The 18,104-nt window shown below is 40.0% G+C and overlaps 1 protein-coding gene across 4 annotated transcripts; it reads right to left on the bottom strand.

The window, feature by feature from the left end:
- Positions 1-6,661: 6,661 nt before the first annotated feature.
- On the bottom strand, positions 6,662-17,841 carry LOC112265508 (ras-related protein Rab-34). 4 transcript variants are annotated; one of them, XM_042296188.1, is made up of 13 exons: positions 17,480-17,835; positions 17,339-17,385; positions 14,359-14,432; positions 12,995-13,098; positions 12,759-12,850; positions 12,551-12,616; positions 12,258-12,359; positions 12,106-12,170; positions 11,924-11,975; positions 11,733-11,814; positions 11,446-11,536; positions 11,174-11,281; positions 6,662-11,007 (listed from the first exon to the last, which is right to left on the bottom strand). In XM_042296188.1, the coding sequence occupies exons 4-13, from the start codon at positions 13,067-13,069 to the stop codon at positions 10,940-10,942; spliced, it is 801 nt and encodes a 266-aa protein (XP_042152122.1). In that variant the 5' UTR covers positions 13,070-13,098; positions 14,359-14,432; positions 17,339-17,385; positions 17,480-17,835; the 3' UTR covers positions 6,662-10,939. The 4 variants fall into 4 exon arrangements, with proteins under 4 accessions (XP_042152122.1, XP_042152123.1, XP_024298634.1 ...); XM_042296189.1 differs by lacking the exon at positions 12,258-12,359 and having other exon boundaries at positions 17,480-17,841; XM_024442866.2 differs by lacking the exon at positions 14,359-14,432 and having other exon boundaries at positions 17,480-17,836.
- Positions 17,842-18,104: the final 263 nt, after the last annotated feature.

Genomic DNA, 18,104 nt, shown 5'->3' on the forward strand with positions numbered 1-18,104 from the left:
TGGACAGAGTGTATTAGAAGATATATGTTGTGTAAGGTGCTGTAAAATATAAAAACTAACAATTTGCTCGTCGTCTTAGCGAAGGCTAGAAATAGCTAATAAGAACCTTATATATGTTTATTTTTTAATTGTTCTTTGTGTGTATGTGTATGTACATGTATGTAGGATATGTGTGTGTGTATGTATGTATATATATATTTTTATTTATTATTTTTTTTAACTATTATTTTTTAAATTATTTTTAAAAACATTTTAAGCCTGTCACATCTGTGGATGTGGAATGTGTTTTGTTGGTTGATTGAAAAACAAGAAAACTTAATAAAACTTTAAATTGAAAAAAAAAAAACTTTTCTATTTACTCTTCAGATACCCTAAAATGTAATCAAACTATAATATTTCTTATGGAAAGAAGTATTTTCAATAAGAAACCGATTTTAGCAGGTGCGTACTGTCTTCATGGCGTGCGCAAACACGAATTTCCAAAAATGTGTCCCTGTACTATGATATTTCTTATTCGTTGTTGAAGTTACAAGCCTGAAACCTTGAACATAGACTGCTGACACCCTGTGGAACCAATAGGAATTGCATCCAGGGAGCAAATTTCCAAAATGACCTTTTACTTGCCTTTTTAAGGGGATGGTCTCTCAACAACAACAACAAAAAATATTTGGTTGGTTTTGGGGGGGATTTTCTCCTACCATATCTATTGTGTTATATTCCCCTACATTATTTTAACATTTCTACAAACTGTTTTCTGTTTTCACTACAAAGTGTTTTCTTTCGAATGGTACCAATTATATGCATATCCTGGTTTAAGATCCTGAGCAACAGGCAGTTTACTTTGGCCATGTCACTCAGGTGGAAAAGGAGAAAAAAGGGGCCTTTCCCTAAGATGTTTTAACAAACTATAGTTTTGGCAAGTCGATTAGGACATCTACTTTGTGCATGACACAAGTAATTTTTTCAACAATTGTTGACAGACAGATTATTTCACTTATAATTCACTGTATCACAATTCCAGTGGGTCAGAAGTTAACATACACTAAGTTGACTGTGCCTTTAAACAGCTTGGAAAATTCCAGAAAATGATTTCATGGCTTTAGAAGCTTCCGCTAATTGACATAATTTGAGTCAATTGGAGGTGTACCTGTGGATGTATATCAGGGCCTACCTTCAAACTCAGTGCCTTCTTGCTTGACATCACGGGAAAATCAAAAGAAATCAGCCAAGACCTCAGAAAATAATTGTAGACCTCCACAAGTCTGGTTCATCCTTGGGAGCAATTTCCAAATGCCTGAAGGTACCACGTTCATCTATACAAACAATAGTACGCAAGTATAAACACCATGGGACCACACAGCCGTCATTACGCTCAGGAAGGAGACGCGTTCGGTCTCCTAGAGATGAACGTGCTTTGGTGCGAAAAGTTAAAATCAATCCCAGAACAACAGAAAAGGACCTTGTGAAGATGCTGGAGGAAACAGGTACATAAGTATCTATATCCACAGTAAAACAAGTCCTAGATCGACATAACCTGATAGGCCGCTCAGCAAGGAAGAAGTGCTTCTAGTTCCGACAATGCAGTAATAACCAACGAGTGATCTAACCTAACAATTCCAAAACTACTACCTTATACACACACAAGTGTAAAGGGATAAACAATATGTACATAAAGATATGAATGAGTGATGGTACAGAACGGCATAGGCAAGATGCAGTAGATGGTGTCGAGTACAGTATATACATATGAGATGAGTAATGTAGGGTATGTAAACAAAGAGGCATAGTTTAAAGTGGCTAGTGATACATGTATTACATAAAGATGCAGTAGATGATATAGAGTACAGTATATACATGTGAGATGAGTAATGTAGGGTATTTAAACATTATATTAAGTAGCATTGTTTAAAGTGGCTAGTGATATATTTTACATCAATTTCCATCAATTCCTATTATTAAAGTGGCTGGAGTTGAGTCAGTGTTTTGGCAGCAGCCACTCAATGTTAGTGGTGGCTGTTTAACAGTCTGATGGCCTTGAGATAGAAGCTGTTTTTCAGTCTCTCGGTCCCTGCTTTGATGCACCTGTACTGACCTCGCCTTCTGGATGATAGCGGGGTGAACAGGCATTGGCTCGGGTGGTTGTTGTCCTTGATGATCTTTATGGCCTTCCTGTGACATCGGGTGGTGTAGGTGTCCTGGAGGGCAGGTAGTTTGCCCCCGGTGATGCGTTGTGCTGACCTCACTACCCTCTGGAGAGCCTTACGGTTGTGGGCGGAGCAGTTGCCGTACCAGGCGGTGATACAGCCCGACAGGATGCTCTCGATTGTGCATCTGTAGAAGTTTGTGAGTGCTTTTGGTGACAAGCCGAATATCTTCAGCCTCCTGAGGTTGAAGAGGCGCTGCTGGCCTTCTTCACGACGCTGTCTGTGTGGGTGGACCAATTCAGTTTGTCCTTACTACCCTCTCCACTACTGTCCCATCGATGTGGATAGGGGGGTTCTCCCTCTGCTGTTTCCTGAAGTCCACGATCATCTCCTTTGTTTTGTTGACGTTGAGTGTGAGGTTATTTTCCTGACACCACACTCGAGGGCCCTCACCTCCTCCCTGTAGGCCGTCTCGTCGTTGTTGGTAATCAAGCATACCACTGTAGTGTCGTCCGCAAACTTGATGATTGAGTTGGAGGCGTGCATGGCCTCGCAGTCGTGGGTGAACAGGGAGTACAGGAGAGGGCTCAGAACGCACCCTTGTGGGGCCCCAGTATTGAGGATCAGCGGGGTGGAGATGTTGTTACCTACCCTCACCACCTGGGGGCGGCCCGTCAGGAAGTCCAGTACCCAGTTGCACAGGGCGGGGTCGAGACCCAGGGTCTCGAGCTTGATGACAAGTTTGGAGGTGACCCCAACAATGACCCCAAGCATACTTCCAAAGCTTAAGGACAACAAAGGACAACAAAGTCTAGGTATTGGAGTGGCCATCACAAAGCCCTGACCTCAATCCTATAGAAAATTTGTGGGCAGAACTGAAAAAGTGTGTGCAAGCAAGGAGGCCTACAAACCTGACTCAGTTACACCAGCTCTGTCAGGAGGAATGGGACAAAATTCACCCAACTTATTGTGGGAAGCTTGTGGAAGGCTACCCGAAACATTTGACCCAAATTAAACAATTTAAAGGCAATGCTACCAAATACTAATTGAGTGTATGTAAACTTCTGACCCACTGGGTATGTGATGAAAGAAATAAAAGCTGAAATAAATAATTCTCTCTACTATTATTCTGACATTTCACATTCTTAAAATAAAGTGGTGTTCCTAACTGACCTAAAACAGGGAATTTTGTGAAAAACTGAGTTTAAATGTATTTGGCTAAGGTGTATGTAAACTTCCGACTTCAACTATGTGTCCGTAAATACTCCAGCCAGCTAGTCTGCACGTGGTTTGAGGACGCGGCTTGAGATGCTATCTTGTGAGGGTTAACACGCTTAGATTACTTACTCACGTCGGCCACGGAGAACGAGTGCTCGTAAGCGTCGGGGGCCGCGTAGGTGGCCTGATATTTTCTTTGCTCAATTAGTGTCGAATTTGGTTCACAAAAATGTAATGGCTTATTTGCAAGGTGTGGCTTATTTGATCGAATAGAGATTTTGTAATGCTTAAGTTGTTACAAGTGTACTGATATGACATCACGGCAACTTTGAGAAAAAACACTTTATATCGGATATGTGCCTGTTGTTCACATGCATACAGTGCCTTGAAAAGTATTCACCCCCCTTGGCATTTTTCCTATTTTGCTGCATTACAACCTGTAATTTAAATGGATTTTTATTTGGATTTCATGTAATGGACATACACAAAATAGTCAAAATTTAAAAAAAGGAAAAGTGGTGAGTGCACATGTATTCACCCGCTTTGCTATGAAAACCCTAAATAAGCTTGGGTGCAACCAATTACCTTCAGCAGTCACATAATTAATTAAATAAAGTCCACCTGTGTGCAATCTAAATGTCACATGATCTCAGTATATATACACACCTGTTTTGAAAGGCCCCAGATTCTGCAACACCACTATGCAAGGTGCACCACCAAGCATGCGGCACCATGAAGACCAAGGAGCTCTCCAAACAGGTCAGGGACAAGGTTGTGGAGAAGTACAGATCAGTGTTGTGTTATAAAAATATATCAGAAACTTTGAACATTCCATGGAGCACCATTAAATCCAAAAATGGAAAGACTATTGCACCACAACAAACCTGCCAAGAGAGGGCCGCCCACCAAAACTCATGGACCAGGCAAGGAGGGCATTAATCAGAGAGGCAACAAAGTGACCAAAGATAACCCTGAAGGAGCTGAAAAGCACCACAACGGAGATTGGAGTATCTGTCCAGAGGACCACTTTAAGCTGTACACTCCATAGAGCTGGGCTTTACGGAAGAGTGGCCAAAAAAAAGCCATTGCTTAAAGAAAAAAATAAGCAAACACGTTTGGTGTTTGCCCAAAGGCATGTGGGAGACTCCCCAAACATATGGAAGAAGGTACTCTGGTCAGATAAGACACAAATGTAGCTTTATGGCCATCAAGGAAAACGCTATGTCTGGCACAAACCCAACACCTCTCATTACCCTGAGAACACAATCCATTTTTTCATCAGGAGGGACTGGGAAACTGGTCAGAATTGAAGGAATGATGGATGGCGCTAAGTACAGAGAAATTATTGAGGGGAAACCTGTTTCAGTCTTCCAGAGATTTGAGACTGGGACGGAGGTTCATCTTCCAGCAGGACAATGACCCTAAGCATACTGCTAAAGCAACACACATTCAAATGTCTTGGAATTTTGTTGTCTTCTTTCTTGTTTGTTTAACAATAAAACATATTTTGCATCTTCAAAGTGGTAGGCATGTTGTATAAATCAAATGATACAAACCCCCCAAAAATGTATTTTAATTCCAGTTTGTAAAGGCAACAAAATAGTAAAAATGCCAAGGGGTGTGAATACCTTCGCAAGTCGCTGTATCTGCCCTCTCATTGGCTAGAATGGTCTCACCTGATTTTGACACCTCCCGACTGCCTTCGATTTTTGAAGACATTTATTTCCATTGTTAGAGCGGCTACATGAGTATATGGTCAATATAATCGATAATCTGTGTGCAAGGCAAACGCAGCGTTCCATTGGAAATTAATGTATTTCAGGTGTACCAAAACACAATTACGTGGTCGGTCTGATCGAGGCATCACCCTCGGAGTTTCGACAGCAACACTTGACAACGTAGGGCTCTCCGAGCGAGTTGGTAAAGGAAGGGGTCTGGTTTGGGATCATAGCGATAGAGGACTCATCTTTATATCTGTGCCATTATAGTGTCTGTGACCGCATCGGCAGCGCCATTGCATCTAAAACCCATTGGAATCCCCACCCAGTTGACTACTTTGATTACTTTAAAATGGAGGAAGCATGGTGGAAGCCCTCAATGGTGCTGCCCATGCCAAAATGGACTTTTGGTCATCAGAGGCCTCTATCATTCTCTACGTTTGGGATTCACCAGTTATTTGTGTGCAGTACATCTTCACAGACTCCACCACACCACAGCATTCTAAGTCTATTTAATTTGTAATGGTTAAAGCTTTTTGTTGTAATTGTTAACTTGTAAAAACATAGCATTAGAACTTAATTTATCAGAAAGTCAACTGAAAATCTATGAAATACAACATTGCATAATTTAGATTTTGTTTTATGATTTTAAACAGCAAACTTTCAAATATTTTGGCCCTATTTAGAATCATCTTCTGTGCTATTTGAATGGAATACACTTCCTATTATTGCAACAACGATTCGATTTTCATTTTAACCAATGTTATTAACTTTTGCTCCAATTCTGTGTTTAATTTACATGTGAATTTTGATCCTGAGATCTAAAATGTTTCTTGACATTACTAAAATGATTTGAAATATTGCAATAACAATATCAGGGTCTAGCAGAATGAACACTTTGGCTGTTCCAACAGACAGGTGGAAAGGCTGGTACCTTTCCCTAATGGCACCAAACACCAAAGGACCAAAGTTTGCCTGGTTGGACCCATCAAGACTTTACAGTAATTCCTAGGAACTAGTGATACACCTTTAGTTACCATCCTGTTTCTTTTTACCCTGCTCAGTCTTTGTTCATTTCTAGCATACCTATACCATGATGCAGTCACCACCATGCTTGAAAATAAGGAGGCAGTTACCCAGTGATGTGTTGTGTTTGCCACAAACATAGGTTTTGCATTTAGGCCAAAAAGTGTATTCCTTTGCCATGTTTTTTTCCCTCAATATTACTTTAGTGCCTTATTGCATACAGGATGTATGTTTTAGAATTGTTTTATTCTGTATATTTGTATTTAGATCTCAATGTTGTTTATCTATCCTCATTTTTCTCCCATCACAGCCATTGAACTCTATAATTGTTTTTAAATCACCAATAGCCTCATGGTGACACCCTTGAGCATTTGTCCTTCCTGTCCGGCAGCTCAGTTCAGAAGGACAACTGTATATTTGATGTGGTTTAATACATCATCCAAAGCATATTTATTAACTTCACCATGCTTAAAGAGATATTCGATGTCTGATTTATTATTGTTTCCCGTCTACCAAGCAGGTAGGGATGGTGTACCTAATAAACTGACCAGTGAGTGGATTTTAGTTTCTTTATTATTCATTTGTAAAGATCAAGATCAAGTATTTTGTGTAGATCAATGACAAATCACAATGAAATATATTTCAATCCCACTTTGTAACAGAAACAAAATGAAGAAATACAAAGGCGGTGAATACTAACTAATGCTCATTTCCCATGGTGTGTAAAATGTGTATTTTTCCCAGTGCATATACTGTAAAGATACAGTAAGGAAACCAATAGCAGTCCGGGTGGTCAATTTGGTTCATTCTGTATCTAATCCAGGCACTGTCAGATTTTGTGAAGGACCTTCTCTGTCCATTCCAGAATGAGGTCATTGACCTGGTCGTGGGTATAGATGCAATGGGAATCCTCGGTAAACAACTAGTCAATAATGTTTCAGGAAAACATACAATCTCAACCAATATGCTCATGTGTTGTTGCTGAAGTGTGGCTGCATGCGATTTACTGCATACTAATTTTATTTCACATCCAGCAAGCTCCACTGAAAGGGCAGTAAACCTAACCACTCTGAATTATACTTAGGGGTAGTTCACATTTAGGTCCTGCCACAATGACACGCTTTAAGAGTAAAATATCACACCATGCAACACAAAACAAAAGCCTTGCAAAATCAATCATACTATGTGTGAAAGGGATCTGTATGGCTTTTTCTACGTGGAATGCTGCCATCTCTTCAATCAGGTTTATAAGTCTTCTGAGAGAAAATATTGATTGGTGAAATTAACTCACAATCTCATCAATACAACAACAGTCTATCTGTGCTGTTTCTAAGATGTCATTTTTGTCTTGGTGGTTTTCAGGATCGTCACAACCCTTGGAAAGGGCTTTCTGGCTATCCGCAAAGCAGGACACATGTGCATACAAATCCAGAGCCAAGAGTACAGGGACTACTCAGGCAGAGAGTAGATGATGGAGGTTCACCTGTATGTGTTAAGGCCATCACACTGACACAATTGCTTTCCTTGGTGAATAAGTCACCAGAGTCTATGGCCAATGAAGGGACATCACTCATCTAAGGTTTCAAGAGTCCTGCCTTGTTTGTATAATCCAGAGGTGAAGGATAAAGAGACAGACTCCTTAACATGAATGTAGCAAGACAACATACAGTGTGATAGATAAGCTCAATGAACCCACAAGCTAAGAGGCAGTATGGCCTGTTTTGGCTCTCACTGTTTGTATTTGTTTCAATGAATGCAAGCATGGCCTCATTTCCTCTGACAACCACTCTTATTTCCTGTGACATAATCTAGTGTTGGTGCAGGAACCAAGGACCCTAGTCTGTAGCAAAGAGTTTGTATAGCCACTGAACACCTTTGTATTTAAGTAAACATTTCCCCTTCAAGGAGATTCTCTGAATGTGTTTTGTCCTGTAACTCAGTAGGACTGCCAGTGTGCATCACATTGAGTAAAGAGTTTGAATATAAATACAGTGGACATCCCAAATAGCACCCTATTCTGTTATTTTGACCAGCGCCCATAGAGCAAGTAATGCACTATGTAGGGAATAGGGTACCATTTGAGAAACAACCACAACCACTAGTTGGTCTCTCTCTGTGCTGCAGGGCTCCAGGTGCTGGTAGTGGACCAGTGGATAGAGACCGGAGAAACCATGAAGGCTGCTATCAAACTGGTGGAGCGGCAGGAAGCGACTGTTGTAGGTCACATGCCAGACAATGTCTCATTGTAGGTAGGCTAGATTTGATTTAATCTGTTGTATCACTGAAAAGTGCTAAAAATATATACTTTAATCACAACTGTATACTGTAAAGTTTTCTATCTGAATTATTATCAAGTAAAAGTAATGCATATTTGCAGGTGTTGATGCTGTGCCAATTGAGAACAGCGAGGGAGGGAAGTGGATCAAGGAGAAATACAAGCTCTCCCTGCATCCCGGAGGAACTACAGATTCAAATTGACAAACAATATTTCGACTCCTTCCAAGAGCTTCGCCAGTTAAATGCTCAAGCTCAATGTCATGCAGTTCCGAGCGGGTAGGCAATCTAACTGTGCTGACAAGAATTCTATGTTACTCTAGTATGGTGCTTTATCCAAAAAGTCACTAAGATCATGAATTGCCTTGGAGTGGTGAATGCATTCCATTATTTTGGCTTATATACAAGCACATTGTATATATAGTACCTAGTGAAAGTGTAAACAAATTCAATATAAAAATGGATTTGATTTTTTTTCCTATAGATCCACATATTCAAATTGAAAGAAATTACAGCTGTATATCATTTCGAATAATATTCTACCAACTTTGTACAACTCTTAGGGCAACATACACGCCAGTTAATTAGGTACACCACCCTGTTCACAAAAATGGTGTGGTCCTACAGATAGTGAGGCAAGTGGCCATGGCTTGCTATATAAAGCAGGCAGACAGGCATTCAGTTACTGTTAGATTGAAAGTTAGAATGGGCACAGCGAGTAACCTAGGCGACTGAGCATAGCATGATTGTCGGTGCCAGGCGGGCCGGTTCCAGTATCTCAGAAACGACCGGCCTCTTGGGCTTTTTGTGCACAACAGTGTCCAGACTTTACCGATAATGGTGTGAATTATTTTTTTTTTTAACTCCAGTCGATAGCGACAGTCCTGTGTGCGAAAACAGCTTTTTGATGAGAGAGGCCAAAGAAGAAACTACAGGTTTGTGGTGGCAGCATCATATTATGGGTATGCTTGTCACCAGCAGGGACTGGGGATAGGATGAAAATAAAAATGTATGGAGCACAGCCCAGGTAAAAAGTTATAGGAAATCCCACCTCAGTCTTTTGAAAACCTAACCCTGGGATATATATATTTTTTAAATTCAAAAACAATGACCCAAATTGTAATGCCAAAGATGCATCAGAATGGCTTTCCAAGGAGGTGTTGAGTGTTCCTAAATAGTCCAGTCTCCATCCTGTCTTAAATCTGCTTTTAAAAAAACAAGACAATGTTTGAATATTGCTGTCCATCAATGATTCCCAACCAAATTTACTGAGCTTGAGCAATTTTTACAAAAACAATGGATATACAGTATGTTGCCCTAAGAGTTGTGCAAGGTTGATAGAATTATTAAAAATGATTCGTAGCTGCCGAAGGTGCTTCCATCAAGAATTAACTCTGGGGTGTGAAGACATACAGTATGCAAACAATGCATCCTCATATATATTTTCAAAGTTTGAAGACTGTACAAGGGGTGTGTCGACTTTCACTATCGACTGTATGTATAATTGTTTTATATTAAAAGGCCCTGGCTAATATGACAAACAGTTAATTTAATAACAGATTAGTGATTCATCCTATATAGAACTTTCAATAATAACTTTATTATTGAATTATTTGTTTTATAATTATAAAGTCTAATTACCAGTAAACAGTTGTTTGATTTGATACAGAGCAGTGATTGTGAAGCTTACATGTATATTTTGAGCTAAGTGTAGTAATTTTTGATATACAGTATCTTTATAGAGCTAAAACTTGCACCTGCAATTAAACATGAGAAAAATGACTTAAATAATCTTTGTCTAAAAGGAAAACTAGACATATGTATGCACTTTTCACTCCGATTATGGTATTCAACTAGAGGGATAATATAAGATCAGTCATTCAAATATCGCACATCATTAAAAATCAATAATTCTCAGTTATATTATTGTATCTATCTAGCGTAGATGAGGTACATCTGAATAATACACATCTCTCATACTGTATGAATGCAGTTGTTCTGTTAAAAATAGGATTATGTATTCATACTCCTTAGCTAGCATAATGTAACATCCCAGGAAGGAGTCATGAGTTTTAATCTATGCAATGGTTACAAATTGTGCAAAAAACATGTCGCATGGAAACAACACTAAACAAAACAACGCTGTAAAAAATCTTACAGGCCTAATGGCGGAGTGTCTTAAAAATATCCATATTGGGTATTTGAAGACATCCATTATTGTCCATACTCCATAGCTATTAAAGCAGTACCTCGATCACAATTTCTGTCAGGACTCAAGAACTGGAATTGTACAGTATGGAGTACAATGAACCAGAGGAATTTCTATCCGAAACTCTGGACAGGCAAAAATGAGCCAAGCACCACAGGAATCCACATCCAACCAAGAAGCTGTTCTTTCCGGGCCAGCACAAATTAAAATCAAATGTCTGTGAAGGCAAAAGTCTCTGTCCTGCCTCACTGCAAATTCCATGTCTCTGGGAGTGGTCATGGGTTCTCAGTTTCTCTTCTGAGGAAATGATGCTTTGGTACCTTTTTACTGTAGTAGTCATGTGTTTGTCTTCATTGACAACAGTTTGACTGTTTCTTCTTTGACGTTGCATACAGGCTGTTTGAATTACTGTTAATTTCTGAAACAAACAAGAAACTTGCATGAAAAAAGGCTTGTGTGTTTATGTTACTCATACAAGGGTCTGTCTGTAACCTAGTTAGGGTTAACGTGGCAAGAGAACTGATGTTATTCGTATCACATAATGCATGGTGCCATATTTTAACAGTGCACAGCTGTGCACTCACTGATAACGTCCCCAATGTGTCTTGATCCACTCTTCTCTATCTCTGCCAGAACATTGACCTCAAATGCCAATGATGCAACACGGAAGAAAAACTCTTTCACATTTTCCCCTACAACATGAACAGGAGGGGAAAAAACATGAAGTCACCTTTCTTCTTCAGATGTTTAGACAATTAGTTAACACAAATTATAATACTGTCTTACAAACAAGAAGGCTGCATCCTGTCTTATTGCTATCAGCCTCAACATTGATCTGATGTATTAGCCCACCAACCAGTCAATGATGACAAGGCCCAATACTCTGCTTTGATTTCCTCAGCCAATTTGGTGGCATCCTGTTCAATCTGAGAGTACTGAGCAGGAGACTGAGAAAATAACAGAGAGAAGAGGGAAACACAATGGATATACAAAACATATTATTATTTTAATAATATACAGTATTCCATGAATTTTTAGTATCCAGTATATAGTCTGAACTTCGACTTCTGGAAGTTGACATGAGCGGAGAAAACGGATCAATTGTGCCTCTGCAGATTGTACATAAAAAGAGTGAACACATACACTCAGGTCTTTCTTTGTGCCCACCAGGAAAAGCTGGACATTGGTAGGATCATTCTCCTTCAGGGCATCTTCAAGCCACTGCCTGTGGATAAACATAGCGACATTCAAATATGTTAAATGGAATTTACAGAGCACACGTGCAGCTGAAATGTGTATTCATACTCATGTCAGTTGAATCTAATGTATTTTACCTTGCATGGCCCAAAGATGCCACATCATTTACATCAAACACAATAATAATCGCTGGAAAACAGAATTCACTTCATTAGTAAACTCAAACATCAAATCTGTCCCTAAGGACATGGCAATACGTTTTAGGTCGTAATGAATTATATGGAAACATAAAAACTGTTCAAAGAGAAAGTTTCCTTACTCTGAGCTCCCCTGTAGTATGTGGAGGCAATACACTTGAACCTCTCCTGCCCCGCAGTGTCCCATCTGTAGAGAGAGATATTGGTGAGTGAAGGGAAACAGATTAGCTCTGGGGATTATTACTGTAGAACACACCAGTAGATTGAGACTCACAACTGTAAACTGAAAGGCACCCCCAACACTTCAAACCGCTCCATCTCAAAGTCAACACCAATGGTTGCCTTGTAGTTCTTGTCAAATGCATCCTTGCAAAATCTAAAAAGCGTAAATGATTAGGAAAATCCGATAATCTGTACTTGCAAACAACCTATAAAAAAACACACCCGACGGTATTCAAGTTTGGTGTATGCACTGCATTCCATCTGGTTATTAATTCACCAAAACGGCCCAGTTGACTGATACTGCAATCAAGTACTACGCACCAGGAATATCCAAACTTTGCTTACCTATTAATCAGACAGGTTTTTCCCACGGCCAGGTCCCCAACCACTATGACCTTAGCTATTTTAAACCTGCTGGTTTAAAATCGGAGGTGCCACAAACAGAGAGACAATCAAAGATCACAATGAGACAACATACCACCCTCATCCCCATAATGCCATAAGGGAACGATCTGTATATCTTGAACATGAAAAGGCTTTGTGGCCTACCCACCCTACTGTGCCAGTGCGTTGCTCCTGGCAGGCAGTCTTCACTTTGAAGTTGAACTCATCTTTAGTTTGCACAGCAGCCTTCTTACTGTAACACTAGATTAGAACATAATGAACACAGCTTTATGAGATTGGTGGCCTAAGCAGCCTAGAGGGCAAAGGAACTAGGTTTGCAAGCCCAGACAGGGTAACACATTCAAATGACTGTTTGACTGCTAGCATGTACTGTATGATGCTTACCTGAGGAAGCTGGGCAATGACGCGGTCCCTTCGAACTGGAGGCAGCACACTCATGGATGGCACTCGGACAGACATTAGGCCAAGATAACAATCATCAGAGGGACCTACAGGGTACAGAATGAATAAGTGGAGGGGGGAGAGAGAGAGAGACTTTGGTTTTGTCAGTACTTAATTTGTCAATCGGGAGGTGCCGGAACAAAAAGCGAGAGCGGGGTGACTTCGGGAGCTCCAGAAAATCATCTTCATAATAAAGCATTGCATGCATATCATCGCATTTGCATAGTGGTCTAGACTAGAGCAGAGGTGTTTGCAGATTTGTGTCCGTAAAAAATGTGGCCTTTTATAAACGCATTTCATGCAATTTTACGTGACAGGAGCTGAATCTTTTTTAATACCACACAAATGATTGAAATGTCAGGCTATTTCAGACTGACAAACTGAGAATGTAAGATACTTAAACATGACCTTGTCTTGAATCCACCAATAGACTAGGCCTAGGTGTGTGGAGGAGACACACATATTGTACAAAATGAGGGGGAAATTATAGTCCTAAAAAAGCTTTCCAGTTTCACTGACTCACCCAACAATGCGCAGCTCACTCACCGGCGATGGCCGATGCGCTCATGCCAAAAGCCTATCTCTCTCGTTTTAGTTTGGAAAAACAATGCTGTTTGCTGTTAGGCCTATTTAGAAGTTGATCAAATATTTTCTTAGCCTACAGATAAGTAATTTTGTTTCAGCAGGAGCCATTTGCTTTCCAACCTGTTCTCGTGTCTTTGGCTATGCCGGATTAAGTGATATGACATGCTATTCTATAAAATCCTCTCTCTGTAATTAATATTACCTGATTGAGCTAATCATGTCAATGGAAGTAACTAGAAAGTTGGGGCACCACGAAATAATATTTATAGAGCAGTTATCTTCCGAATAAACTCCTAGTAATCCTAGTAAAACCTAGTAATATTTTACATCAATAGCAGTCAATATTAATCTTCACCTTATTTCAGTCTCATCTGAAAGTTGTAAATTATTGGTTATCTTCACAAACCCTGGCTAACAAGTTGAATCAGCAATACAAAATTGGGTTTAATTATTTATTTACTAAATACCTAACTAATCACACAGAATTACATATACACAGAATGAATCATACCTTAATTACAAATTACGTCATAAAGGAAAACGTCCCTAGCGGGCGGAACAGATATGACAGCTGGTTACACAAAGAAAAGGGGGCTGGATTTGAGTGAAAGAGCGGGAAAACTGAGGAACAACGGGAGAAGCGATGTCTCTATCGTAAATACAGTATCTTATGCATTCTAAATTACCTCCCATTTGGAAAGGAAAATACAATAAATACTTACTCTGAGCTGCGCTTCGGTAGGTTGGTAGTAGATGGAAGGCCGTGTTGCCCAACAGAGTCCTTTGAAGAATATCTCTGCTGGTAAATTGGATATGTTGTAGTAATGTCGTTGTGTGGTAGACGGGATACTGTCTGTTCTTTCCTAGCCCACGTTTGCAGCTGCTGTTGCTAACTCAACGGCTAAGAGGTATCACTTCTGTAGTGAATAAGAGTTCAACGTTCATACCATTTGCAAACAAAAGCTCACGCTGAGGTTGGGTTCGTTCTGAACCATTCTGTCATCGGACCGTCCTCCTCACATTCTCGGAACAGGAGGTTACATTTTCGTCAAGGCTTTATATAGTGGAGGGAGAAGGGTGTGTTTGAAAAGTTTTATAACCCCTGTCTCTTCACAGGGGCGGGCCACTGATTGAGCAGGGCCCTAACCTTATGAAAACCCAAATCTCTCATTTGGAAGCTAAAATTACATTTAATCTTTTCACCAATAATTTTATATTCAAACATTTAAATTGAACAACAATTCCATGTGAATCCGATAACTACAATATGCAGACTTTCCACTGTAGAGTTTATGTCATCCTATCATTGATGAGAATGTCTCAGATGACAACTGAACTGACATCATATTCATTAATAAGTACCATTGCATATGTTCAACTGGTCGGATTACCAGAATATGGTTCATTCCCCCCCCACCTTCTAATGTTCCCAGAATCTCTATGTTAACCAAAGGATTTTCAAATGTCACATCAGTAGGGTAGATCGAGGAAAAAGAGGGGGAGAGGTATTTATGACTGTCATAAACCTACCCCCAGGCCAACGTCATGACACTGCGCTATCCCACAATTCTATACTGAACAGAAATATAAATGCAACATGCAACAATTTCACTGATTTTACTGAATTACAGGTCATAAGGAAATTAGTAAATTGAAATATAATCATTAGGCCCTAATCTATGGATTTTATATGACTGGGCAGGGGTTCAGCCGTGGATGGACATAGGTCCATCCACTTGGGAGCCAGGCCCGGCCTATCAGAATTAGTTTTCCCCAACAAACAGGATTTATTACAGACATAAATACTAATCCGTTTCCTCAGCTGTCTGGGTGGCTGGTCTCAGACGATCCCGCAGGTGGAGAAGCCAGATGTGGAGGTCCTGGGCTGATGTGGTTATTTTAATTGTATTTTACCTTTATTTAACTAGGCAAATCAATTAATAAGAACAAATTCTTATTTACAATGATGGCCTATCCCGGTCAAACCCTAACCCAGAAGACACTGGGCCAATTGTGCGCCGCCCTATGGGACTCCCAATCACGGCCGGTTGTGATAAATCCTGGAATTGAACCAGGGTCTGTAGTGACGCCTCTAGCACTGAGATGCAGTGCCTTAGACCGCTGCGCCACTCGGGAGCCCTGAGTATACGCGGTCTGCGGTTGTGAGGCCAGTTGGATGTACTGCAAAATTCTCTATAATGACATTATGGTAGAGAAGTTAACATTCAATTCTCTGGTAACAGCTCTGGTGGACATTCCTGGACATTTTAAATATTGCAAATGCATGCTGTTCACTGACAGATTTGCCACTCATTCCCGACTGTAGGCAATGCCTTGTGATTGGACTACACACAATCCACAGCTAGGCTATAAAAAATAAAAAAGCTATTGATCCTCTTGGCTAAATTATAGACCTACTCCTGGTGTAGTATTCTGAATTATTTCATTTATTTCTCAACATACGGCAGTAATTCTAGAACGTTGGCAAATGTATTTCAATTTATCTGGTGTGCTGCAGCACCACCAGCGCCCTTCCTTCCCATAGATATGATTCTACAAGGAAATAAATGATGAAGTACAACTCTGGAGAGATGGTAGTTGCAGGCTCATGTCTATCAGAGTGCCTGTAGCCTCTCTCACAACCCAGCAACTGCAAAGAGTTGGTCTCTAGGCTACAATGTTGAGCAAATCATAAACCCGGAATGGCCCAACCCAAATAAATTCTTAGAATATCAGGCGCGGGGTGAAAACCTACGTTTTCACATTAGGCTACGTTTTTTAGGACGCTATGACAATTACAGAGGCGGCAACACGAATGAACTCTGATCGCTTTATTCGAATTTAAACATTGCAAACAGTGAAAATTACGTTTCATGCCACGAGATTACCGGATCATGGCAACTAGGTTCCGGAACGAAACAGTCCAAAACTGAGAGGTTCCGGCTCATGTTACTACGGCAGGATTCGGCTCAAATTAACCACTGGGTTTTGTTAACATGACAATTATGAGCAAGAGTAGCCTATGCAACCTGTGGGATGACGCACCACTACACGATTACAATTGACTGATTACAATTTTACGCTACTGCTACTCTCTTTTCATTATATATGCATAGTCACTTTAACCATATCTACATGTACATACTACCTCAATCAGCCTGACTAACCGGTGTCTGTATATAGCCTCGCTACTGTTATTTTTTTTTTTTAACTTACCTATTGTTCACCTAATACCTTTTTTGCACTATGGGTTAGAGCCTGTAAGTAAGCATTTCACTGTAAAGTCTACCTACACCTGTTGTATTCGGCGCACGTGACAAATAAACATTGATTTGATTAGCCTATGAGTCAGTAGCCAGTAACTCGTCTGTTCTGGAGATGATCCACTAATCTCTATTTTAATCCTATTGTTCTGTGCACAAAGAAAATGAATTACTGTAAACTGTTTACAATAATATAGCTAATTCATACTGAACCGATAATAGATTGTAAAAAGTATTGTTGCTCTTATAATTGTAATCATGCTTAATCATAATTCACATGATAAGAAGCAACTCTAGTCTCTTCAAGAACCAAAACATGTGGACACATTGAAACATGATCTCCCAAAATGGTTGAATAAAAACCGAAGTTGTCTACAAAGGAAAAATAAAAGCTACTAACGAACGGAGTCCATGCTGGGATGTCACTGGAGCTACATACCTTGGAACGGGACAGGATGGCGTTTTTCGTCACTCGTAACGTTAAACCTTCAGTCAATAAAGAAAAGCTTAGACTTTTAGTTTGGTTTCAAGATTTGAGGTTTTACATAAATGAATCCGAATCTTTCCAAAAAAAGCTCACCGTATTCGTTCACACCAAATAAACCAGACCTTCGGAAGTGAGTGGGAAATAACGTAGTCTGCAAATGATTTAGGTGTTTAGGCGGACCTCTGACTCAGCTCCAGGTTCCCATTGGAATTTGGGAAATAAAGTCTTTGCGAGTCGACTCCCCCTGGCGGCAGATATCATTGGACACAAAGTAGCCCAAACACACATTTAATTTCAAATTTGTTGCAACATGGTTCATTATACAAAATATTGTAGGCTACAATGCAACATTATAGTCATTGGCGTCATATTCCGGTGATAGAACGCTGGGTTTTCTGTCCTTTGATATTTACTACAGTCCCATGTTGCCTTGCCACTTTTTCTATTTCTTTGCTCATCGACACTTCCTGACTCATGGATACATGGTGTCGGGTGTCTTACCAGTAGTAGCCAATGGAAAATTACAATTAGGCATGGTTTTAACTCCACATCTGGCAAAATACACAATGTTTTGTTGCTTCTTTCCTGGAGGTGGTATAATCGTTTTGCATATGCACCAGCATCAATAATCTCTTTAGTTTACACAAAACAGCTCTAGAGGGCGGCATAGATCCATTAAATATTTTATCTTTACGCAATTGGGCGATAATTCAAAACA

The sequence above is a fragment of the Oncorhynchus tshawytscha genome, linkage group LG13, assembly GCF_018296145.1.
Source record: "Oncorhynchus tshawytscha isolate Ot180627B linkage group LG13, Otsh_v2.0, whole genome shotgun sequence".
NCBI classification, from domain to species: domain Eukaryota; kingdom Metazoa; phylum Chordata; class Actinopteri; order Salmoniformes; family Salmonidae; genus Oncorhynchus; species Oncorhynchus tshawytscha.

Bases quoted from the DNA above. Each gene is read 5' to 3' on its own strand.
- LOC112265508 (XM_024442866.2), bottom strand. From the start codon at position 13,069: ATGTCTGTCCGAGTGCCATCCATGAGTGTGCTGCCTCCAGTTCGAAGG. The intron at 11,537-11,732 runs GTATGTGTTCAC...TTATTTTCTCAG, and splicing joins GCACAAAGAAAGACCTGAGT to TCTCCTGCTCAGTACTCTCA. The intron at 11,282-11,445 runs GTTGGTGGGCTA...TTCATGTTGTAG, and splicing joins GGCCTTGTCATCATTGACTG to GGGAAAATGTGAAAGAGTTT.